Below are 23,773 nucleotides of genomic sequence, written 5' to 3' on the forward strand. Positions count from 1 at the left end.
GCGGCGCGCGGCCTGCTGGGTATTGTAGTTCCCTGCTGAGGAGTCCCCAGGCTGGGGCTGGAGAGGCGCGGATGCAGGCGCGCGGCGGGCAGGCCTGGAGGGGGCGGGTTCACGTGGGCCTCGGAGCCTCCCGCCCTACCAGAGAAGAGGTCACGGCGTGAAGCCGCCGCTGCCGCTGCCGCCGCTACCGCCGCGAGGTCTGAGCGCTGGGCTGCAGCCATGGCCTACTGCCGGCAGGAAGGTAGGGAGGGTGAACTGCCGAGGAGACCGGCCTACGAGGCCCTGCCGGGGTCTGCTGCCTCCGCACGCTTGGGCACCCGGCGACCTCATTGCCGGTGCGGGCAACCCCAGGCTGTCCGGGGTACCCTCCTCGGGACCTTTGGAGCTGGCTGGGCGGCGGGGTTGCCACCCCCGTTTTGCAGATGAGAAAACCGAGACTGGGAGGAACGAGGCTGTTCCAAGGTCACACAGAGGCTCGAACCCGGACCTCAAAGGTGCCGGCTCGTGGGGGAGTTTATAAACTAGACCCGAGCGGGTAAGGGGAGTGCTGGACACGTTTCTCCTCCGGCTCGCGATTGGGAATTCATTGTCACTCTTACTAGCGCTCTTACCGCACACCACGTGTTACCATTTGCACGCGCCTTGTAACTGTCCTGAAAAGTCATGCGGGTTAGGCGTGATAGAGTGGTAGAAGTACCGGCAACAAGAACGTTTTTTAAATATATTTTTATTGATTTCAGAGAGGAAGGGAGAGGGAGAGAAAGAGAAAGAAACATCAATGATGAGAGAGAATCATTCATTGATCCTCTGCCTCCTGCACGCCTCTAGCAGGGACCGAGCCCGCAACCCAGGCATGTGCCCTTGACCGAATCAAACCCAGGACCCTTCACTCTATCCACTGAATCATAGGGCTAGGACAACAAGAACATTTTTTTTTTTTTTGAGTCCCAACTATATATCAGGCACTCTTCAAGGAGCTTTATAGGGTTTGTCATTGATCTCGCAGCGACCTTTGTAAGTCAGGCTCAGTTAAGACCCAGAGAGACTTGGCTAAAGTCACGTGATGGGTAAGTTGTGGAGCCGGGGTTTAAGCCCTAGCAGTCTGGGTCCAGAACTGCACCATCCAATCTGGTGCCCAGTGGATTCCAGGGAGCCCTCTTCTGGAAGGACACCCCCCACGCCCCATACACACACACACACACACACACACACACACACACACACACAGTTCAAAAGCCTCCAAGCCTATTTCCAAACTTGTAAAATGAGAGTTAAAAGAAATTGGCCTTCATTCATTCAGCAGATATTCATGAAGAACCTTCAGGTGATGGGGATGGTGGAGAAGCTACAGAAAGAGTGGGAACTCACCCAGAAATTCTTTGGTGAATAAATAGTCCGGCTCCCTCACTTTAATTCGGGGAATCTGGAGCCCAGAGAAGATGACCTACCCAAGGTCATAAATCAAGTGAGGGGAACAGTTAATCTAAAATGTTAAGCCTTTTCCCTCGCCCCACCTTGCTTCTAGATTCCTCCTTTCATGGGTCGTAAAGCCATGGTAATCATTGATGTTGCTAATGAGAACGATTTATGTTGACTAATGCTTAATTGTGCCATGGATAAAAGTCCTCTGCCCTTGCCACTCCGTTAAACAGTGGGTCTCTTGTTCTTAATTTTCTTTCTCTGAATCTCTCATTTCATCATTTAACAAGTAATTTTGTGCCTTTGGGGTGTGATGAGGCTGTACAGATTAAAACCCCTCCTGGACCTTGAATATTGGTAGGAATCACAGGTTATCTGAGAATGAGAGTTAGGTTTCTTCTTCCACCAAAGCATTGATCCTTATCTTTTCTGAGTTCAAAGATCTCTCTTAGTTTAGGGATGAGAATTGAAAGTACTCTTATCTAGTTTTTATCTTATCCATACCCACTGCCCCTAAATCCCCAACTTTTTGGTTTTTTTCTACCCACCAATTTTTTTATGCTTCTCCTGGGGCTTAGAAAAATGGTCACAAACTCGTTGCCCTGTAAGGGCTTAAAAGCTAAGAGAATTAATTAGATGGGCTATATTCGCCATATTCCCAAGATCTAGCACATGGCCTCGTCTATAAATGGGTGCTCAAGTGTTAATCGAATAAACTCATACACAGACCTGCACCCTGTTCTTATTGAATCGCTTGCCTGTGCAAATTTACTACACCTCCCAGCCTCAGGTTAAAGGCCTTAGCTTGCATTCAAGGCATTCCACAGCATGGCTCAGCCTTGCTCCCTGGCCTTGGGCTGCCCACACTTGCCTGTTCCTTTCTTTAGTTTCCCCCTTTTCTAACACTGAGCCTGCCCTCTCCTGTTCAGTCAACATTTACTGAACCCCTGTGACATGCCATCTACTTCACATTAGTAGTGAGCACAGGTGACGAAATCTGCCTCCATGGCCTGATGGACACTCCTGGATTGGATATGCTCAGAGACTCTGATGTAATGATCCAATGCATATCCATGCTGCCATTCCGGGGAAAGGTGAGACCACCCACCCAATAGTGTTGTCGGAGTGCTTAACGGTGATAATCATTCTGTCTTCCTGCCCCTCTGCTGCATGTCCTAATCCAGAGTTCTGTTTCTCCACTTAACTCTTTCAACAATAATGATTACCCACTATGTTCTGGGCACTATTCCAGGCTCTGGGGGTACTGCAGTGAACGGAAAAGACAAACCCTTGTGCCTAAGGAGCTGACATTTCACTGAGGGAGATGGGTGGTAAATAAATACATAACACGGTAGGTGAGGAAAAGTGCTGTGGCGAAAAAGAAAGCAGGATGACGGAGATGCAGAATGGTCAGGGAAGGTGGCATCCTAGCAGGTGGTAGGAAGACATGCGAGGGAGGTGCTACTGGAGGAGAGAACAGCCTGTGCAAAGGCCCCGTGGGGGGGGGGGGGTGTGCTCAGCATATTCAAGTGAATGCAAGAAGGTGCTGGAACGTGGGAGCAAGTAGTGGAAGGTGAGGTCCTGTGAGGGATGCAGATCTTTCTAGACATACTGGTACCTAAAGCTAGAACCAACCTCATTTGATGGTGGAAGTGTGAGAAGACAGGCGTCAAGGGTGGCTGTACAGAGTAAAACTCCACAGAGTTAGTGAGTCTTGGTATCCAACTGCTCAGCCCCACTCTGAAGTCCTGTTTTCAGAGTGACCCTTGAGGCCTTGGGTTCCCACCCTTCCCAGGGTCCTGGAGTGCGGATTGATTTTCTCTAGTTGACTGCCTTTCCTTGTGAGCCTTGGGTCTAGCGTCTCCATTCATTGCACCAGAGAGCACTTTCTGTCAGCTTGTCCACGTCTAAAACTATTGGCATCTCTCGCCTCTGGTGGCCTCTTCCTGGCCATTTTCTCCTTGTCATTTGAGCGGGATTTCAGTTGAGAGCAGAAACTTGTTTCACTTTCTTTGTTTACCATGGTAGGTAGGCTGAGCTGGTGAGGGGCCTGTCTTTCTGAGTCCCTCAAGGTCAGGAGGTGCCTGACTACCCCACTAGTTGGCATTCTTAGGACTGGTTCTAAGTTGGCGTGCTTAGGATTGGCTCTTTCTTCCACAGTTAGGACTGTCAGGAGTAAGTAAGCATTGTCCTTGCATTCACTTTTAAACATTCCAGGAAGTGAAGGCCTGGGAATATGTATATTTCTTATTATAAATCACAGTACCACATCCGTCCATCCAGTATAACCTCTCTAAGAGGGATGTCCAAGAAGATGCTTGCAAGGACTCAGCCTGTGGGAGGAACCTGAACGTTCTCGGAGGGACTGTGCTAGGCCTGGGACTCGCACGCTGGCTGTGTGTCACAGCTACCTGTGAACTAGGGAGCAATGTGAACGTGCCAGAGTTTGATTTAGTTTCCGTTGGGTGCGGCCTGGCCTCTGGACCTCCTTATTGGTCTGGGTCTAGCTGAGGTCTTGGTGAACAAAAGTGTCAGAGCTGAGCTGAGAAATTTGCTGTCAGCTTATTCTGCTTAGCATTCAGCATTTTTTGCAGGTTGCTTTCCAGTGTTTTGAAAACGACAGGACCACCAGGGTCGTTAGTTACTTGAATGTGCCCTGGCTGCTTGGCCCAAATCCTTTCCCAGGCCATGTGGGAAAAGCAGTCTTCCCTGGGATAAAATGTGAGGTGTGGAGGCAGAGACCAGCTCTGGGCATGGAAACTTCGGGTCGGCTGAGGTCCAGTCCCTGTGCATGCTGAGGGTCACCTGTTGGTACTGTTACCCGTGCGGAAAGGATGTGAAGCACCCAGGCGCCTTCCCTCTGTCCCCTCACCTGTCCTTTTCACTGGAAGTGTCGCTCTGCTTCTTGCTGTCACCCCAAGCCTCTTTCTTAAATGTGGCAGCCCAAGCATGTCCCCACCCCCAAATAAAAGTATGAAATAGTAAGAGAAAATGCCAGCAGCTCTCAGAGAGCCACATTTCTGCAGGCCTGGCCTCTGCTCCCACAGTAGCTAATTCAGTCCAGGCCACTGACTAAGGCTTGTCCAAGAGCACATTTGGATGGTGCCTGGCACCTCCCATCCCCTTCGATGAGGGTCTCATTACCCCAGATCTCCTGGGTCACAGGGGGTAGTTAGGGCTATGGAATTTGTCTTTCCGTTCAGCAGCTGGGTACCAGTAGCTTAGAAAAAAACTTATTCATGCACTCAGCAAACATTCATTGACTTAATTCTAAGCTTCTTGGTCAGGAATTGGGTCAGTATTTATTGTACAGAACATTTATTCCTGCCCAAGCGCACACAGCTCTCAGGATAGAGTCCAAGTGATGCTGAGTACTTGGTGTCAAGCTGTCATTATTATTCTTATGTTTGTGTGTTTGGGGACAGTGTAGGTGTGTGGAAAGGATCTCCATAGTGTGGCCTTTGGAGTCGCAGAACTGGATTCAGATTCCAGCCCTGTGTGAACAGATCACTTCCCACCTTAAAATGGGGCTCCTGCCCTAGCCTGTATGGCTCAGTGGATAGAGCATCAGCCAACAGACTGAAGGGTCCGGGTACGATTCTGGTCAAGGGCACATGCCCAGGTTGTGGGCTCGATCCCCCGTGTGGGGGCTTGCAGGAGGCAGCCGATCAATGATTCTCCCTCATCATTGATGTTTCTCTCTCTCCCTCTCCCTTCCTCTCTGAAATCAATACAAATATATTGTTCTTTTTTAAAACATGGGGCTCCTGCTGTCTCCTGTGAGGGTAATGACAAGATGGCAGGAGCTAGCTGACACGCAAGACCCGGGGGGACCAGCCCTCCAGGGACTGCAGGGCCAACTGATGACCATGCAGCATGTGTGGCTCTAGGACGAGGTGCTCCCCACTCGCCGTGGGATGGGAGAGATACCTGCTGTGTAGTTGGCTGATGGCCACAGGTTTTGGGACAGTGAGGACAAGTGCCAGCAGCTACAAGGTGTAGAGGAGGGAGTCCAGCAGGTGAGGTCCCTGCCTTGCTGGTTGGTTTTGAGTCACCACTCCGGGCTTTGCTTTTTATGCTATGTAAAATCAGGGCAATAAAACTTTATAGGTTCACTGAAAGGTTAGTTGAAGTGAGCCATGGAATACACCCATCCTGGTTCATTCAATGCTGGTTCCCTTTTCTGTGCTTCCCATGAGAAGAACCTCATATCAAATGCATTTGGCCCGGCCAGTATAGCTCAGCAGTTGAAAGAGGCTGCCGGTTAATTCCCGATTAGGGCACATGCCTGGGTTGTGGGCTCAATCCCCTGTGGGAGGTGTGTGGGGGGCAGCCGATCGATGATGTTTCTCTCTCATCAATGTTTCTATCTCTCTATCCCTCTCCCTTTCTCTCTCTAAAAATCAATAATTTTATTTATTTTTATTGTATTATTATTATTTTTTAATGCATTTGGCTCCTACCAGTTTGCTTTTCTGGAGTCTCAGGTCCCTCTGACAGCCAGGTTCATGGGGCTAGGCGCAGTGGTCGGCAAACTCATTAGTCAACAGAGCCAAATATCAACAGTACAACGACTGAAATTTCTTTTGAGAGCCAGATTTTTTAAACTTAAACTATACAGGTAGGTACACTGTTATTAACTTAATTAGGTTACTCCTAAGGCTTAGGAAGAGCCACACTCAAGGGGCCAAAGAGCTGCATGTGGCTCACGAGCTGCATGTGGCTCACGAGCATGGGGCTAAGGGTTCTGGACCTGACTAAGGTGTCTTCCTGATGCTGGTTTTTGGTCTTTGGAGGGCATCAGTCCTGGCTCTGCTGCCTAGCCTGTTATGTTTGGGTTCGTTGAATGTTCTAAAAAACAACAAGCTGCAGATTGCCACAGATGTGTATGTCAAATTAGATGCCTCAACCCAACAGTTTAATATAAGCAGGCGAGCCTCCTTCCCTGTAAGTCGGTGTGATCGGCTGCCTCTTAGCTGGGCCCTGGGGTAGGCCCTTTAAAAATAGTTTCTCAGCCTGGCAGATGTGGCTCAGTGGTTGAGCACTGACCCATGAATCAGGAGGTCACAGTCCTTAGTAGGGGGTGTACAGGAGCCAACCGATCAATAATGCTCTGTCATCGTTGATGTTTTTCTCTCTCCCTCTCCCTTCCTCTGAAATCAATTAAAAATATTTTTTTTCAAAGTGTAGTTTCTCAGATCACTATAATCTTATGGGTCTTGGGACATGAGTGAGCCCTGTTGGTTTTCAAAATTAGATGTTGGAGGGCTCATCTCTCAAGTGTGTGTCTTCAAAGCTGGGATGCTCAGTATGGGGTTCCCTCCCTTCGCTCCTCAAGGAGAAACTCCGGGTTTTGAGTTCTCTCCCTGTTGTGGGTCACTGTGGTGGGGGCGGGGTTTATGGCGAGATTGTGTCCAGGCCTCTCTGCCTCTGCTGCTCACTTAGATGTAGTTTTCTTCTCTTTGCCCAATGTGCAGTTGTCACAAGCCAGCCTAGGTTTTTTCGTGTGGTTTTTTTTTAGTATATTTTTATTGAAAAAATATATATATTTTTTTATTGATTTCAAAGAGGAGGGGAGAGGGAGAGAGAGATAGAAACATCAATGATGAGAGAGAATCATTGATCGGCTGCCTCCTGCATGCCCCCTACTGGGGATCAAGCCCTCAAACCGGCATGTGCCCTTGACTAGAATCGAGCCTTCAGTCCACAGGCCTACACTCTATCTACTGAGCTAAACAGGCTAGGCCAGCCTAGGTTTGTGTTTGTGTTTGCGTTTGTTTTCCAGCCTTGGTTTTTTAAAAAGGAAATTGTTCCACATGAACCTGTAGACTCAGTATGTCCCTGGGGGAAGGAGAGTTCAGACGTTTCTATATCATCATCTTGAACGCTCTTCTTTTTCTTTGGCTTTTTTTCTGGCCCTCATGCTCCAACCCTTCACACCCCACACCCCAGCACAGTGAGAGCAGCTTGTGTATCAGGTGGGGGGTGCCCAGCAGCAGGCACTCCCAGCATCCCTGGGCTAGTAAGCCGTCATCATTCTACAAGTATTATCTGAACACCGACTGCTCAAAGATCCCTGCAAGGTCTGGGAGGAGGGGGAGGCATGACAAGTAGGAGGGGCTCACAGGTTGATGGGAAATAACATGGACAGGCAGCACCATGGAAGGACTGCTCCTTTCTTGACCTGAAGAAAAAAGACTTGTTGCATCACCAGAATGTCAGCCAATTTGGGGACTAAAAGAGCTGCATTTGCTAGGATTGGGCATCTCATCTCCCACGTGGAGGATGCCTGTGTGGGCAGGGTTTGCTATCACCATCCTCACCCAAGACCTTGGTGGAGTTTTTGTTCCAGCCACAGGTACTCGGTAAAAGCGGCTGCTAAGCCGTGCATCGTGCAGAGTCAGTGGCTCAGCCCAGGGAGGGCAGGTCGATGGTCACCTAACTTTGGGGTTTCACGTGGGACATTCCTCAAACTTGGTGTGCTTGCCTGTTTTCGACGTAGGGCTGATTTCACTGCTCTTGAGTGAAAGGTTTCTTCCTCTGCTCTCCAATCACTAGGGAAGGATCGAATTATATTTGTGACCAAAGAAGACCATGAAACTCCAAGCAATGCAGAGCTGGTGGCTGACGATCCCAACGACCCATACGAGGAGCATGGTGAGTGGCGTGGGGCCTCCCAGAGACCCACGGACATGGACTGAGGGAAAAGTTCATTGTTCAAAAATGGTCTCCCATTGCCGAAACCGGTTTGGCTCAGTGGATAGAGCGTCGGCCTGCGGACTGAAGGGTCCCAGGTTCGATTCCGGTCAAGGGCATGTATCTGGGTTGCGGGCACATCCCCAGTAGGAGATGTGCAGGAGGCAGCTGACTGATCGATGTTTCTCTCTCATCGATGTTTCTAACTCTCTATCTCTCTCCCTTCCTCTCTGTAAAAAATCAATAAAATATATTTAAAAAAAAAAACAAAAAAAAAAACGGTCTCCCATTGTGCCCTAGCCACGGCAGGTTTGCATCTCAGCCATGGGCCATCTCTCAGGACAGTGGGTTCATCGCCCTCAGAATTGTAAGGGGCTGTTTTGGGCCTTGTTCTGATGCACTTCCCCGGCCATTAGGCTAGAACCTACGAGTTTCTCCTTCCTGAAGTCTTCTGCCTCTTTTTCTTAGTTTTTGTGTTGGCTTAAGCTGCTGGTTGGATGCTTCCCAGTGACTATGTTTCGGGAGAGGGTGTCAGTGGATTTTAGCAGTTCCAAGTAGGTTAAGGTGACAGGAATCCCCCTGTTCAAACAAGTTGCCACGCTGAATTCTGCCACATCTACAGACTATTAGCAAGCAGGTACCTAATAGCCACACCCTTGTTCTGTGAGGTATTTTCTCCTTGTAGGTTCCCCAACAAGCACCTTGCCAGAAAAGCTCACTTGAGATAGAGGGACAGTGTTCTAGCAGCAGGATTCAGCTAACCAGTTACACACAACTCAGTTAATGGTCACTCGGGCATCACTCCAAAGACTTGGGACTGTTGGGCTCACTAGGACTTACCCAGCCTGTGTAAGGCAGCTGTGTATGTGCAGTATTCATACATAGTCCAGGTTGGGCCAAAACCGGTTTGGCTCAGTGGATAGAGCGTAGGCCTGCGGACTGAAGGGTCCCAGGTTCAATCCCGGTCAAGGGCATGTACCTTGGTTGCAGGCACATCCCCAGTGGGAGATGTGCAGGAGGCAGCTGATCAATGTTTCTCTCTCATTGATGTTTCTAACTCTCTATCTCTCTTCCTTCCTCTCTGTAAAAAATCAATAAAAAAATAAATAAATAAAATAAAAGCTGATGGGTCCAGGGTTTCATACATAGTCCAGGTTTCATAAACAGTACTCACTCCACCAATCTAAAGCCTTTTCTGACATCCCTGGTGATAACAAACAAGCCTTTAGTGTTGATTGGTGATACATATGATTGAAAGAGCTGGTAGGAGCTGCCTGGAGAGTATGGGCTCCTGGTTGGGATTTTTCAAATGCTAAGAATAAAGTGTATGTTCTTAGGTAGGACACTGTTTACTACCCTGGCTGCCCCTAGGGATAGAGGAAAGCTCAGTAGGCATTATCTAGCATCTTAAGGGGACAGTGGGAAGTGCAAACATTATACAAAGTATTAGATTTCTGAGAATCACAGCTATAGGAGTAATCTTAAATCACACTCTAATAAAGAAAAGTAAATCACACACAAATTCTAGTCCCTTGCTTGTCTTTAGATCCGTATTAGTTAAGCACATTTCTTTAATTGATTGAGTCTGTGTGGGGCCTGCAGGACAAATCAGGTTTGGTTTTGTCTGCCTCATAGTCTTTTTATAAAAACTGAATGTGTCTGTCTTTAGATTGTGCATTCCCCCTACTTTCTGCCATTCTTTATCACTACGCTTGTTTTTTTCTCCTACCTGCTTGGACCCTATAGGTATTTGCCTTTGCAAGCCCTTCTTGTGAATAATTGTGTGAGGAGGTATATAAAACAGAACTCTGGGACCCAGGATCTGAGCTCTCAGTTGCAAAATTGCTCGTCTTAAAACATGCTGCATATGCACTTAATTTAACATGCTGAAGCTACCACTGATGTGTTTTTACATTGTTTCCCTGAAGTGCAAATTGGCTTCCTAGTGTCCTCTGTGAAGCACTACTGCGTTCTAGCTCACCTTCCTCTGATAAACAGTGGTACAAGAACTCCTGCAGACCTAATTATTACTTCTTTTTTTAAGGAATAGTGATAGTCCTTTTTTAAATTAACTAGAGAGAAAGAGAGGAAAGGAGAGAGCGAGAAAGGAACATCAATTTGTTGTTCCACTTATCTATGCATTCCTTGGTTGCTTGTATGTGCCCTGACCAGGGATCAAACCCAAAACCATGGCATACCGGGACAACACTCTAACCAACTGAGCTACCGAGCCAAGGCCTAAACTATTACTTTTTAAAAATATATATTTTTATTGATTTCAGAGGGGGAGAGAGTAGAAACAGCAATGATGAGAGAAAATCATCAATTGGTTGCCTCCTGCACACCCACACAGGATCGAGCCTGCAACCCGGGCATGTGCCCTGACCGGGAATTGAACCCTGACCTTCCGGTTTATAGGTTGATGCTCAACCACTGGGCCACACCAGCAGGGCTGAACTATTACTTTCAATGTTAGCATTATGATATATTTCTTTTTGCAAACTGCTTGTGCAGGTGTGTTAGCATTGTTGAGCATCCAGGGGGCAGCATTTGTATATGCTTCCAGCGCTAACAAGGCCTGCAAAATTGGGAGCGGTGGTGAAATGTGGAGCAAAGAGCATGGGCTCTGGGAATCCTAAGGGCCCTCGCTGTAGTCCTGACTTAGACCCCACTGAACCCCCATGTGTAAACCTCATGTGTAAACTAGAATTAGAAACACCCACTGCAGCAGGTTGACAGAAGGATTATGCGATTTACCACATATAACTTAATGCACAAAAATGTGCATCGCAGCTGTCGTTGGTGCCAGTGGTGAACTGCCTGCCAGTCTCATTACCATCCCTACTGTTAGCCTGTTTACTAGTGAGGAGCCGCAACAGCAGATTTGTTGATCACTGAAGCTCCTAAGGTAGAATTAAGAGACAGGGTTCAGCCTGGGCCTAGGACTTCGGACACTGGCTCAGAGCGCCAGACCTGGGTATTTCCCTGGAGTGAAAAATCATGTGTGATTTCACTGGGCACTTAGAGTCTTTTTGTTTTGTTTTGTCTTGTTTTAATATATCTTTATTGATTTCAGAGAAGGGGAGACACAGATATATCAATAATGAAAGTGAATCATCCATCAGCTGCCTCCTGCACACCTCCTACTGGGGATTGAGCCCACAACCCGGGCATGTGCCCTGACCGGGAATCAAACCATGACCTTCTGGTTCATAGGTCAACACTCAACCACTGAGCCACACCAGCTGAGCAAGAGTCTTTCTTAAAGAGTGCTTACAGTCTCTGTAGTCAACTTATGTAAGAGAATTCTGTATGAATCATATTTCTGTCCATGTCTGTCACAAAGCTGAAGTTAAGCCATCATCTTGAAAGCATTTGGGAAAACTGGGAAATACTATTTAGATGTGGACAAAGTTCAAAGATAAGAAAAAATGTAAAGTTAAAAAGTTAAGGGAAATGAAAATCCATCTGAAACTTCACTCCCCCAGCAGTGCAACAGTTCGGTTAAGGTGGTTCGCCTCGCTCTAAGTTTCTCATTTTTGTAAGAACGGACCACGCCGCTTAGGTATGCCACTAGCCTTCTTCTTGTAAACATGTCTTGGACATCTTCCCAGTCAGCACAGAACGATCAAACTTCTGGTGTTTACCATTTACCAGTCCTCACACTGTGTGTGACTTCTGAGAGCAGCCCCAGAGCCAGAGGGCTTGAGGAGCAGCACCCATGGGCGGGGAGCAGAGATGGGAAGGAGGAGGTCAGTGCCTCAGCTTGTTAAAGCGTTTGGGCTTTCCAACGGTTCTCATTAACCATCCAAGTGATAGCTTCTCCTTTGGACTAAATGGATTCCAGCAGGTAGCTCTTCGAGCACAGCCACAGTATGGGGCGTGGCTTAGAATATAGTTAGTGTTGCACGTGGAGAAAGTAGCTGATGGTGGCTTTTCTCCAGCTGAGCCAGGATTGCTGGATGTGCTCCAGGCATTTGAACCTATAAGAGGTAGGTTAGGTCCACAGGCAAGTGCCTGCCAGGCAGCAGTTCATGCTGTTCACCTCTTAAGTGGCCTGGGAGGACAGGACTTGGTTTGGCTTGTTCTGAAACCTTCAAGAGCATCTCTCACATTTTCCTTACCCACCTTCCTGTTCCAGGATTGATCCTGCCCAATGGAGACATTAACTGGAACTGCCCGTGCCTGGGGGGAATGGCTAGTGGCCCCTGTGGGGAACAATTCAAGTCAGCCTTTTCCTGCTTCCACTATAGCACGGAGGATCTCAAGGGATCAGACTGTGTAGACCAGTTCCGGGCCATGCAGGAATGCATGCAGAAGTACCCAGACCTCTATCCCCAAGATGAGGAGGAGGAGGAAGAGAAGAAGCCAGCAGAACGTTTAGAAAAGGCAGCTCCCGCTGAGGCCACTGCAACCAAAGAAGAGAAGGGGTCAAGCTAATGAAGGCCATGCTGCAGCACTGGCTCCAGGCCTTCCACTCAGAGTGATATGAACCTTTTGCAAACGCCTTTCGGTCACTCTCCAAGAAAGTCTTTCCCTCTATTGTTCTGTGCACTGTAATGTACAAAATAACTTATTTTGATGATCAGGGGGTTTGGCCCCTTGACATATACACTGAAAAACATGGGGTTATATGTTTGTATCTCACATAACTCCTCTACCAGTGACTGTGGCTACTGTTTTCCAATTCTCCTCTGAGATTACCTCTAAGTTTGCCACTTTGAAATAATGTGCTGAATACTCTCAGCAACTAAAAATCATTATCTAGAAGTGTCTCTTGTGAGTGAGCTGATTTATTCTGATTCATTATCTCCCTTTTAGTAGATTTTATACCCGTTTGGGAAATGAAATAGAAACAAAAACATCTTCCTTTAAAAATGCTGGAATGGGGCCATTCCTAATACAAGAGGCCAGATAATCAGATACTTATTTCTCAAAAAACATCTTGACCTTGAATATATTAGGTACTAGGCTTCATTTCTGATACATTTTGGTTTCCATTTTTATATTGAGCCCCAGGTTTTCTTTCTAGAGAGTGGAGCTTTGGACCCCCTGACTCACAGACACTTTCTAAAAAGAAGAAGCTGGTTTTGCTGTTCTTGTTATTCCAGAAGCCCTGGTTGGGGCCGGTGTTCACACTGGCCCTGGCTCAGCCTGTTCAGATGCAATATTCTTGAGTGGTGGGGACCTACTTGTTACCAAAGTAGCGACCAAGAAGGAAACACGAATTAAAAGGAGAGCACGGTTTTACCAGATTTTGAATGTGTCCTTTCTTTTTACTGATTAAAAATGTTTTTGATGTAGGGAAATATAAATTATGAAAAGTTCAATTGAAACTGCTCTTTGACCCAATTTTCTATGTTGAGTTCATATCAAGCAGTTTTTGTCTCTGAACAGATGCCTTCCTAATCCAGGAGGTGGGGCAGGCTCTTCCCATTTGAAGATAAGGCTAAGTAACTTGCCCAAGGTGTAACTGCCAGGCAGTTTTCAGGCTGTGATGCAGTAATGCCTCATTTGTCCCAAGTGTATTGGTTCTCTATTGCTGTGTTAAAAAATTACCCTAAAACATAGCAGCTTGAAACAAACATTTCTTCTCTCACAGTTTCCGTTGGTCGGGATGATGGGTTTGGCTTCGCTGGCTCCTCTGGCTCAGCCTCTCACCCTGAGATCAAGGTGTTGGCCAGGGTTGCAATCATTTCAGGGCTTGACAGGCTTTCAAAACGACTCGGCTGGTTTGGGGCAGGAATTCAGTTCCTTATGGCTTGTTGGATTGAGGCCTCAGTTCCTCACTGGCTATTGGTCAGAGTCCTCCCTCAGTTCCTTAGCCCATGGGCCTCCTTAAGTCAGATCAGCGTGGCAGGTGGCTTCCATCAGAGAGCAAGATGGAAGCCAGAGCCTTTCGTAAATTAATCTCAAATGACATTCCCTCGCTTTATCATCGTCTGTTAGAGGCGAAGTACAGCCCACACTCCAGAGAAGGGACACAGGGCATGAGAACCAGGAGGCTGCCTACACACCAGAAAACAAGGTAACAGCACATTAAAACTGGAAGCACAGATGTGAGGAATTGTGGGTCTGAGGTGTTAGGGAGGTAGAGAACTGTGCTGTCTATATTCAGAACTTGTTAAAAATCAAGAACATGGAGCTATGACAGCCCTGTGAAGGACCCTTGTGACTTAACCTCGTAAAGGGCCTTCCTTGCACATATGTTGATCACCACCCAGATGGTACTGATTTGGGGACATGTCATGGATCCCATTCATTCGATGCATTCAGGAAACCTCTCCAGTTCCAAGTCCTAGGGACATGGGAAAATGAGTCACATGGTGCCTGCCTTCCTGCATGAAGTCAGCATTTACCAGAAAGAAGGAATGGATGGGTAGTGTGTGATGGCACTGGATTCTCAGGGTAAATTGTTTTCTGCTAGCAAATGGTCATTTACAACAGACTCTCAAGCTGATTTTGCCTAATCCACTTGGTTAGACTAAAGATTCCATTTTCCCCATTTTTCAGTAGAAAAACAACTTGCCAATAAGAGTTGCCCCCTGCATAAGCAATGGAGAGTAGATGGAGATTATGCTTTAGTATCACGGGTTTGAATAATTCTTTTTTTTTTTTACTTGAAAATATTTTTAATTGCAAATGACATACATTATTATATTAGTTTCAAGTGTTTTGCATAGTGATTAGACATTTATATAACTTAGAATGATCACCCCAATAAGTCTCGTACCCATCTGACACCATAGTTATTACAAGGTTATTCCCAAGTTGTTATAGGAAAAACAAGGCACAGAGGAACATGTGAAATGACACAATGGAATGCAATCAACAAATTCCAAAACAAAACTAAAGAACAAAGGATGTGATTTTCTTCACAAATAAATTGCAAGAAAAAACTTTTCTTCAAGACGGCAGAGTAGGTAACTCTAGTTATAATATTCCCTCTGCCTGTGACTGTTCATTTATTTTGTTTTTTAGATTCCACACATAAGTGAAATTATGTGGTACTTGTCTTTCTCTTGATTGACTTATGTCACTTAGCCTAATACCTTCTAGGTCCATCATGTTATCACAAATGGCAAGATTTCATTATTTTTTATAGCTGAGCAATACTCCATTGTGTACATGTACCATTTTTTTTTTTTGTTAATCCTCACCTGAGGATATTTTTTCCATTGATTTTTTTTTAAATATATTTTTATTGATTTCAGAGAGGGAGAGAGAGAAACGTTAATGATGAGAGAGAATCATTGATTGGCTGCCTCCTGCACGCCCCACACTGGGGATCGAGCTTGCAACCTGGGCATATGGCCTGACCGGGAATTGAACCATGATTTCCTGGTCCATAGGTTGACACTCAACCACTGAGCCACACCAGTCGGCCTCTTGATTTTTAGACAGAATGGCAGGAAGAAAGAAACATCAATTGATTGCCTCCTGCGCACTCCCCAGCTAGGGCCGGAGATCGAGCCTGCAAGCAAGGTATGTGCCCTTGACTGGAATCAAACCCAGGACCATTTAGTCTAAAGCTTCAACCACTGAGCAAAACCAGCTAGTGCTGTACCATCTTTTCTTTATCCACTTGTGTATCAATGGAAACTAATCTTTTGATTAGAGTGTTTAAACCATTTACATTTAAAGGAATTATTGATAGGTATGCAAGCTGGGTGGGGAGAAGGTCAATAAACTTTCTATTCAGAGCAAGTGAGTCTGAGTAAATCTGTGCACCGGCCCCTAAGGAGAACCTGGGATTCCAGCAAGCAGCCCTCTCACTCAGCCAGAATTCCTGCCGGTTTTTACAGCCAGAAGTTATGGGGATTTCTCTTCCTGGCACTGGCACCCCTCACTCCTGCACCCTGCAGCCCTGATATCCCCCCACCACCAGGCTTTCCTCCCCCCACCCCATTTCTTCTTTTTAAATTGTATTGATTTTAGAGAGGAAGGAAGAGGGAGAGAGAGAGAGAGAAATATCAATGATGAGAGAGAATCATTGATTGGCTGCTTCCTGCATGCCCCTACTGGGGATCAAGCCCACAATCAGGGCATGTGCCCTTTACCGGAATTGAACTTGGGACCCTTCAGTCCGCAGGCTGACACTCTATCCACTGAGCCAATCCAGCTAGGGCCTCCTCCCCCCCAACACACACACACATTTCTTTTTTTATATATATTTTATTGATTTTTTACAGAGAGGAAGGGAGAGAGATAGAGAGTTAGAAACATCGATGGGAGAGAAACATCGAACAGCTGGCTCCTGCACACCTCCCACTGGGGATGTGCCCGCAACCCAGGTACATGCCCTTGACCGGAATTGAACCTGGGACCCTTCAGTCCGCAGGCCGACGCTCTATCCACTGAGCCAAACCGGTTTCGGCCACACACGCATTTCTTAACTGCCACACTGATTGTGGGGCCTGCCCCTTCCGCATCTTCAACCCTCTTATCAGAATCAATGTGGCCTCTGAATATCCTTAATACATAGGACTTCTGTTTAGCTATTCTTCAGGCTGTTCTGGAGGGTTTGTTCTGTAGTTTACTTGTAATTTTGAGGTAGTACTGGGAGAAGATGAGCATAGCATTAACCTACTCTGCTGTCTTGATGAAAGTTTTTCCTTGCAATTTATTCATGAAAAAAAATCACATCCTTTGTCCTTTAGTTTTGTTTTGGAATTTGCTGATTGCATCCCATTGTGTCATTTCACATGTTCCTTGGTCCCTTGTACTTCCTATAAACTGGTAGCTATGGGGAGCTTTTAAAACTGCACATGTGTCCGGACCCCACCCTAAAAATGTATTCAGTAGGACTAGTGTGGGTGCTGGGAATCTCTAACTTTCCTAAGATGCCTAGATGAGTCTGAGTCTGTTTGCATCATTCCATGCACCAAAGGGAGGCGGGTTCAATTCCCAGTCAGGGCACATACCCAGATTGTGGGTTTGATTCCCCGCAGGGGGCATGCAGGAGGCAGCTGATGGATAGTGCGCTCTCACATCAATGTTTCTCTCTCTCTCTAAAAAACAAACTATTGCCCTGGCCGGTTTGGCTCAGTGGATAGAGCGTCGGCCTGCGGACTCAGGGGTCCCGGGTTCGATTCCAGTCAAGGGCATGTACCTTGGTTGCGGGCACATCCCCAGTGGGGGATGTGCAGGAGGCAGCTGATCGATGTTTCTCTCTCATCGATGTTTCTAACTCTCTAGCCCTCTCCCTTCCTCTCTGTAAAAAATCAATAAAATATATTTTTAAAAACAAAACAAAACAAAAAAAACACAAACTATTCTTTAAAATAAATAAACAAATAGAACACTTAGAAATATGAACAGATCATTGGAAAAAAAACTCAAAAGTTTGAGATCAGGTTTAAACATCACCATTGGCCAATGATTTAATCAATTATGCCTGCATACTGGGACCTCCATAAAATCCCCAAACAATGGAGTTTGGGAGCTTCTGAATTGGTGTCAGGAGGGTGGCTCTACCAGCTCCATGGGGACTAAAGCATCTGGGACTCTTGCCCTATGCACCTCTTTATCTGGCTGTTCATTTGTATCATTTATAATGAAAACATATGCTTTATAATTATATATATATATATATATATATATATATATATATATGTAATATATATAAAAGCCTAAGTGACCGAACGACCGACTGCTGTGATGTGCACTGACCACCAGGGGACAGAAGCTCAACACAAAGGATTAGCTCCCTCCTGTCTGGATTGGGCCTGTGGGGATCAGGCCAAAACTGGCTCTCCAACGTCCCCCGAGGGGTCCCAGATTGCAAGAGGGCGCAGGCCAGGCTGAGGGACCCCACCGGTGCACAAATCCATGCACTGGGCCTCTAATAAATTAAAAAGAGTAGTTTGTTTTTTAAGTTTAAGCAGTTTGCAATTAAAATTAATTTGAAGATAGTACTTTACCAGAATGCAGCATAGTCTATATACAGAGATTTTTTTTAAAGAACAATTATTAGATATTGAAAATATATTGGGCAATTTCAAAATAAGTTTAATATAGACCTGAAAGAAATTAGAAAAGAAATAATGGAGGAAATATACAATTACTGAAAGACTTTGTCCTCAGGTAGAAGTTGCACACAGTAAAGAAGCTACAGAAAAATCAAAGATAATGGGAAAAAATATAACTATCTACCAGGGAAAGAGACAACTTTTCTAAAATGAATGTGTCTCATTTTGTCACAGTAAAAATGACAGTGGATCACTCATCAGCAAAACAGATGACAGGAAATAAATTGAGTAATAACTTCAAAATGCAGAGGTATCATAGTATGTGGTAGTTCCCAATAGAACCTATATATACAATTAAACTTCTAGGGAGAGAAAGCACAGGAATATTTGCAAATATTCAAATAATACGAAATCTTACTACTTATAGAGCCTGTTAGAAATCTAAAAAGAAATTTTAAAGGACATTTTTTTCAAGAAGAAAAGTTCATTTAGTCAGGAGCAGCTTCTTGGCTTCTGTGTAAGTCTATAAAACTTGGCTCTAGTTTAGAGTCCGCTCTTGAATGGCAGATCAAATCACCACCAACTGTGCAGTCTCTCCTATGGTCCTTGCAGTTCATGTCATCCTATGGGACTCGGTGTGTGGGGATCTGACAACGTGCTGATCGGGCCTGAATCCATTTGGGCTTGTTGCATCCTCATAGGCTGACTCTGGGGAAATGTGGCAAGCCAATCTTGCAGCCACAAAAGGATCCCTATGCCCCTTTGGGCCACAATGCCGCTGCTTAGGGATCGCTTGACAGTGGGTAATGGAGAATGACAAGGTTATCCTATATAATAAAAAGCTAATATACTAATTAGACTGAGCAGCCGAATGACCTTCCGGATGAAGCCGGGGCTGCAAGGGCCGGCCGAGGCAGTGGGTCTGCGAGGGCCAAGGCCCTTGCATGACTTTCGTGGATCAGGCCTCTAATTGTGAATATGATCATGTGGTGATGAAATTTGTAACTGTGGTTCTAGGTCAGCCGTGGGCAAACTATGGCCTGCGGGCGGATCTGGCCCCTTTGAAATGAATAAAACTAAAAACAAAAAAGACCGTACCCTTTTATGTAATGATGTTTACTTTGAATTTATATTAGTTCACACAAACACTCCATCCATGCTTTTGTTCCGGCCCTCCGGTCCAGTTTAAGAACCCATTGTGGCCCTCGAGTCAAAAAGTTTGCCCACCCCTGTTCTAGGTACTAGGGGCTTGCGTGCAGGTGACAGCCAGTGGACCTGGGGTAGCTGTAGGGGGTGGGGCATGGAGGCGTTCAGTCCAGGCATGTGCTGTATTTCTTGGCAGATGCTTTATTAATAGAAATTTTTAAAGTTTGCATTTAGGTGGCAGGGTGAACAATTACCTTTACTATCTGGCCCTGGCGCTATATCCATTCTCCTATCATAATAAAGTCTGGGTGAACTTGTTCATCTTTATATGCCTCAGATCATCATGTTGGTTCATGACACCTTGCTGATGGGATCTGCTGAGCAGGCATTGGGAAACACTCTAGACGCCTTATTAAGACAATAAGTGTGGCAGATGGTGGGAGATCAATCCTGCAAAAGTTCAGGGGCATTGTCAAAATGATTGGAGTATCGAGTCCAAAATTCTGGAGCACGTGGGATATTCATTTGAAAGTGAGAGGTAAGTTGCTGCATTTTGTACTATCTGCAGCAAAGAAAGAGACATAGTCTTGGTGGGCCTCTAGGGGCTTTAGCGGCAGCATATTTCACTTGGGGACATGCAGTGCTGACCTAGTTTCTGGGTAATCCAGTTTGGAATGGGACTCAGAGCAGGAAAGTTCTCTGCAATAGGAGCAAGTTGCGCCAGCAACCCGGATTGTACTCGAGGTGTTTGTGGCAGACAGACTGCTGTAGCATTCCTCTGGCAAGTCATACAGCAGAATGCCAGTGCTGGCCACAAGGAGTGAGCCTTTCTTTGCTGTCCCTTATTCTGCATGTTAAGTCACTCCTGCTTCCTGTGAACGCTGGGAGTGACTCAATATCTGATCCTGGGACAGCAAGTGGCCTGAACTTCTTATCATGAATTGGGTATAAGGGGACCCACTGAACCACAAAATCGCATGTAAAAGAAACAGAAGTTGATTTGGCATTTGGGCCCATGCCATTTTGCAAGACACAGCAAGCACACTTCATCGGCTGGGAGCTCAGACAACCATGGCCCTTTGCTTTCCCTCTCTCCCTCAGTTCATACCTACGTCTCGTGGGGAGTTCCCTATGATCAGCTAGCAGTAAAGGCAAAAGTCCAGGGCCTGGTTTATACGTAGATTTTCATGGTTGGCCAGCACCAGCAGGAAGTGGTCAGTTTTAGTGCTGCAGTGTCACGCAGGTGGCCTCTGACATAGAGTGGTGTCCTTGCTGATCAAGGCCTTGGAAAAAAGCAGACGAATTGGTGACTAGGAGGAGGCCTTGGGGGCGGAAGGAGGGTCAACCTCACAGAGCAGGCAGAATATGATGATTTATTACCACACAATTGCCCAGCTTCAGAGATAATGCTTCATCATCAGCAGACATGATGACCTGTCCAGTGAATGTCACTCAGCTTCTTTCATATTCATTGTGACCGTGCATAAAGTGGCCATGGCAGCAGGGACGGAGGCTTTGTATGGGGTGAACTTCATGACAGTCCACTCACCAGGCCTGGTCTGACTACCACCATTTCCATGTGCCCTGCCTTCCAACCACAGAAGTTGATTGAATTTTGATATAGAAATATTCCATGCTGGCAGGTTGAATACATTGACCTCTCCTATCATGGGGAAGGCGATGCTTTAGTCCCTGGGGTAGATATATTCTGAGGATGGATTTGATCTCCCTGACCACAGCTTTTCTGCCAGCACAATCATTTGTGAACTTCCAAAACCCTGTGGGCTTGGGATGTTGCCACACACACACGATATTGTATATTCAATATATGGAGCTGCTTACCTCAAAGCCGGAGTGCACCGATCTGGGAACCAAAGGTGAAAGGTGGGCCCCTCTTATAATTACACTTTATAATCCACTTGAAGAATTTTTTCTTTCCTGTTACCGAAACATTGGGCTTGGTGGGCTTGGAGGTCTCAGTGCCTCTGTATTGGCTTTAGAATCAGGCTACAGGGAAGGGCAGGACCAACTCCTTCACCTGTATAAGAGGGATATCTGGCTGAAGTAGGAAATATCTCTTTTTCAGAAAATAGCACAAAGTTCATTTCCATGATAGACTCATGATTGGTTCACATGGTTATCTATTCATCAGTCAATGTAGATGAGCTAAGCTTCCCGACCCTGACCTCTTTACCTGCCCTCTTGAATTCAGTGGTGGAGTCAGCTGTACAGAATTGTAAGGAGTGAGGAGGATGGAGAGGATGGTTTTTCATTGAGGAATTGAGATACCTTTCATCTACTGTACTCTCTGACTCTTTTAATTTCTATAAAATGGTATTGCCTACGGTTCCTCTTCTAAGCATCTATTTCTAGACCATGCCTATCTACATGAGGGTCACACTTTCTGGGATGTCCAAACACCACACTCTGCTCTCCCACATATGTCTCTGATCTTTATAGGCCATCACTCAAAATTCCTATAGCACCCTTTAAATACTGCATCTGGCCTGGCCAGTGTGGCTCAGTTGGTTGAAGCATCGTCCCATGCACCAAAAGGTTGTGGGTTCAATTCCTGTTCAGGGCACATACCCAGGTGCAGATTAGATCCATGGTCAGGATACCTATGGGATACCTATGGGAGGGCAACTGATTGATGTTTCTCTCTTACATTGATGTCTTTCTCTCTTTCTCTCTCCCTCTTCCTCTCTCTAAAATAATAAAGAAAGATTGCATCTGTACTTCATGGCATTCACCATATTTATCTTTTACACTTACTTGTGTGAATATATTAATGTCTGGCTCTCCAAATAGGCTATAAGCATTACAAAAGCATTACTGCGTGTATTTTGTCCACAAATTTATCCTGGTTCCACAGGTACATGCATATGTTCAAACTCATCTAATTGGGTGCATTAAATATGTGCAGTTTTTTGTATGTCAATTACACCTCAATAAAGCTGTAAAAAAATAAAAATGAAAAAAAAAGTATCCTTGAAAGCCTTACTCAGCAGGTGGCATATTAAGGACTTAAGACTCTTGGATAAATACATACATAAATGGGGGGGAAAATGAAAGGCTGAAAGACTGAAAATGATTTTATCTATATATATAAAAGCCTAAGCGACCATTATGACCAAATGACTGAATGACGGTACAGTAGCAATGATGCACACTGACCCAGACCTTGCTACTGGGGCCCTGACAGCCCCGAATCTGGTTCACCTACATCCCAGACCCAGCAGGAGGGATCCCACCCATGCACGAATTCATGCACCGGGCCTCTAGTTTAGAATAAGTAGGGAAGAAATATAGGGAAATAGGTGAGTTATCAGTTTCTGCAAACTACCAGAGCACAGATTAAGGCATGTAGCTCAGAGAAATAGCCCAAAGTAGGGTTGCTTGGCTCAGAGCTTCTAGACACAGACAGGCTGGCGATAATTAAGAGCAGCTATTGGATTCTCAGAGGGAAGAAAGAGAAAATTCCTTCCTTGCCTTTCTGACTTCATGAAGTAACTAGTCCAAGGTCATGCTGTAAATGGATAAGATTAATATGTGGGATGATGAGAAATGATGTTCATGCCTTTGAGAGCTAGGAATTTTAGAAAAATTTGGAGCCTTGGTTGGTGTGGCTCAGTCAGTTGGGTGTCACGGAAAGGTTGCTGATTTGATTCCTGATCAGGGCACATGCCCAGGTTGTGAGCTCGGTCCCCAGTAGGGAACAGGTGATTGATGTTCTACTCTTACATTAATGTTTCTCTTTCTCCCTCTTCCTTCCTCTCTCTCTAAAAGTCAATAAAAATAAAGCCTGTCCAACATGGCTCAATGGTCGAGCATCGATCTATGAACCAGGAGGTCAGGGTTTGATTCCCAGTCAGGGCACATGCCCAGATTATGAGCTTGATCCCCAGTGGGGGGCATGCAGGAGACAGCTGATCAATGATTCTCTCTCATCATTGATATTTCTATCTCTCTCCCTCACCCTTCCTCTCTGAAATCAATAAAAATATTTTTTTTAAAAGAAATTTTTTGAAATATTAACCCTTGGTCAAATTATATGTCCTACAGATATCTTTTCCTAGCTTGCAACTTGTTTTTCACTGTTTATGAAATATTTTACCAACTTTTAAACTTTACATTATAGAAAATTTGAAATATAAAGAAAGCAGAAAATAGTATAATACCAGAAAGAAATAGAATGCTATCTCTGCACTGTTGAACATCTTTTCATGTGCTTTTTTGCCATCTGCTTATCTTCTTCAGTGAAATGTCTATTCATCTCTTTTGCCCATTTCCTAATTGGGTTGGTTGCCACATCTTTAAAATAATATTTTTTTAACTTAAAAAAATCAGTCCAGTGACTTAAGAAGTCATTAAGTAGGATTTTCAAATCCTTCTAGGTAAAATATATATAGCATTTGAACATGATTACATAATGTACTGAGCAGAAGAGTTCTCATATTCCTTCTGTACTCAGTGTGCTACTAATACTATATGACAGCAAAAAGTTTCAAATACCTTTACTTAGAATCTTAAGTAGGCTG

General features: G+C 45.5%; 1 protein-coding gene across 1 annotated transcript; it reads left to right on the forward strand.

The window, feature by feature from the left end:
• The first annotated feature begins 43 nt into the window (after positions 1-43).
• On the forward strand, positions 44-13,370 carry CHCHD4 (coiled-coil-helix-coiled-coil-helix domain containing 4). Its single transcript, XM_081106105.1, has 3 exons — positions 44-241; positions 7,978-8,076; positions 12,257-13,370. The coding sequence occupies exons 1-3, from the start codon at positions 220-222 to the stop codon at positions 12,553-12,555; spliced, it is 420 nt and encodes a 139-aa protein (XP_080962231.1). The 5' UTR covers positions 44-219; the 3' UTR covers positions 12,556-13,370.
• Positions 13,371-23,773: the final 10,403 nt, after the last annotated feature.

The sequence above is a fragment of the Myotis nattereri genome (genome assembly GCF_964212035.1).
Source record: "Myotis nattereri genome assembly, chromosome: 14".
Lineage (NCBI taxonomy): Eukaryota > Metazoa > Chordata > Mammalia > Chiroptera > Vespertilionidae > Myotis > Myotis nattereri.

Excerpts from the sequence above, each read along its gene's own strand:
- CHCHD4 (XM_081106105.1), top strand. The coding sequence starts at position 220 with ATGGCCTACTGCCGGCAGGAAG. Across the intron at positions 242-7,977 it reads GGCCTACTGCCGGCAGGAAG|GGAAGGATCGAATTATATTT; the intron begins GTAGGGAGGGTG and ends TCCAATCACTAG. Across the intron at positions 8,077-12,256 it reads CGACCCATACGAGGAGCATG|GATTGATCCTGCCCAATGGA; the intron begins GTGAGTGGCGTG and ends TTCCTGTTCCAG.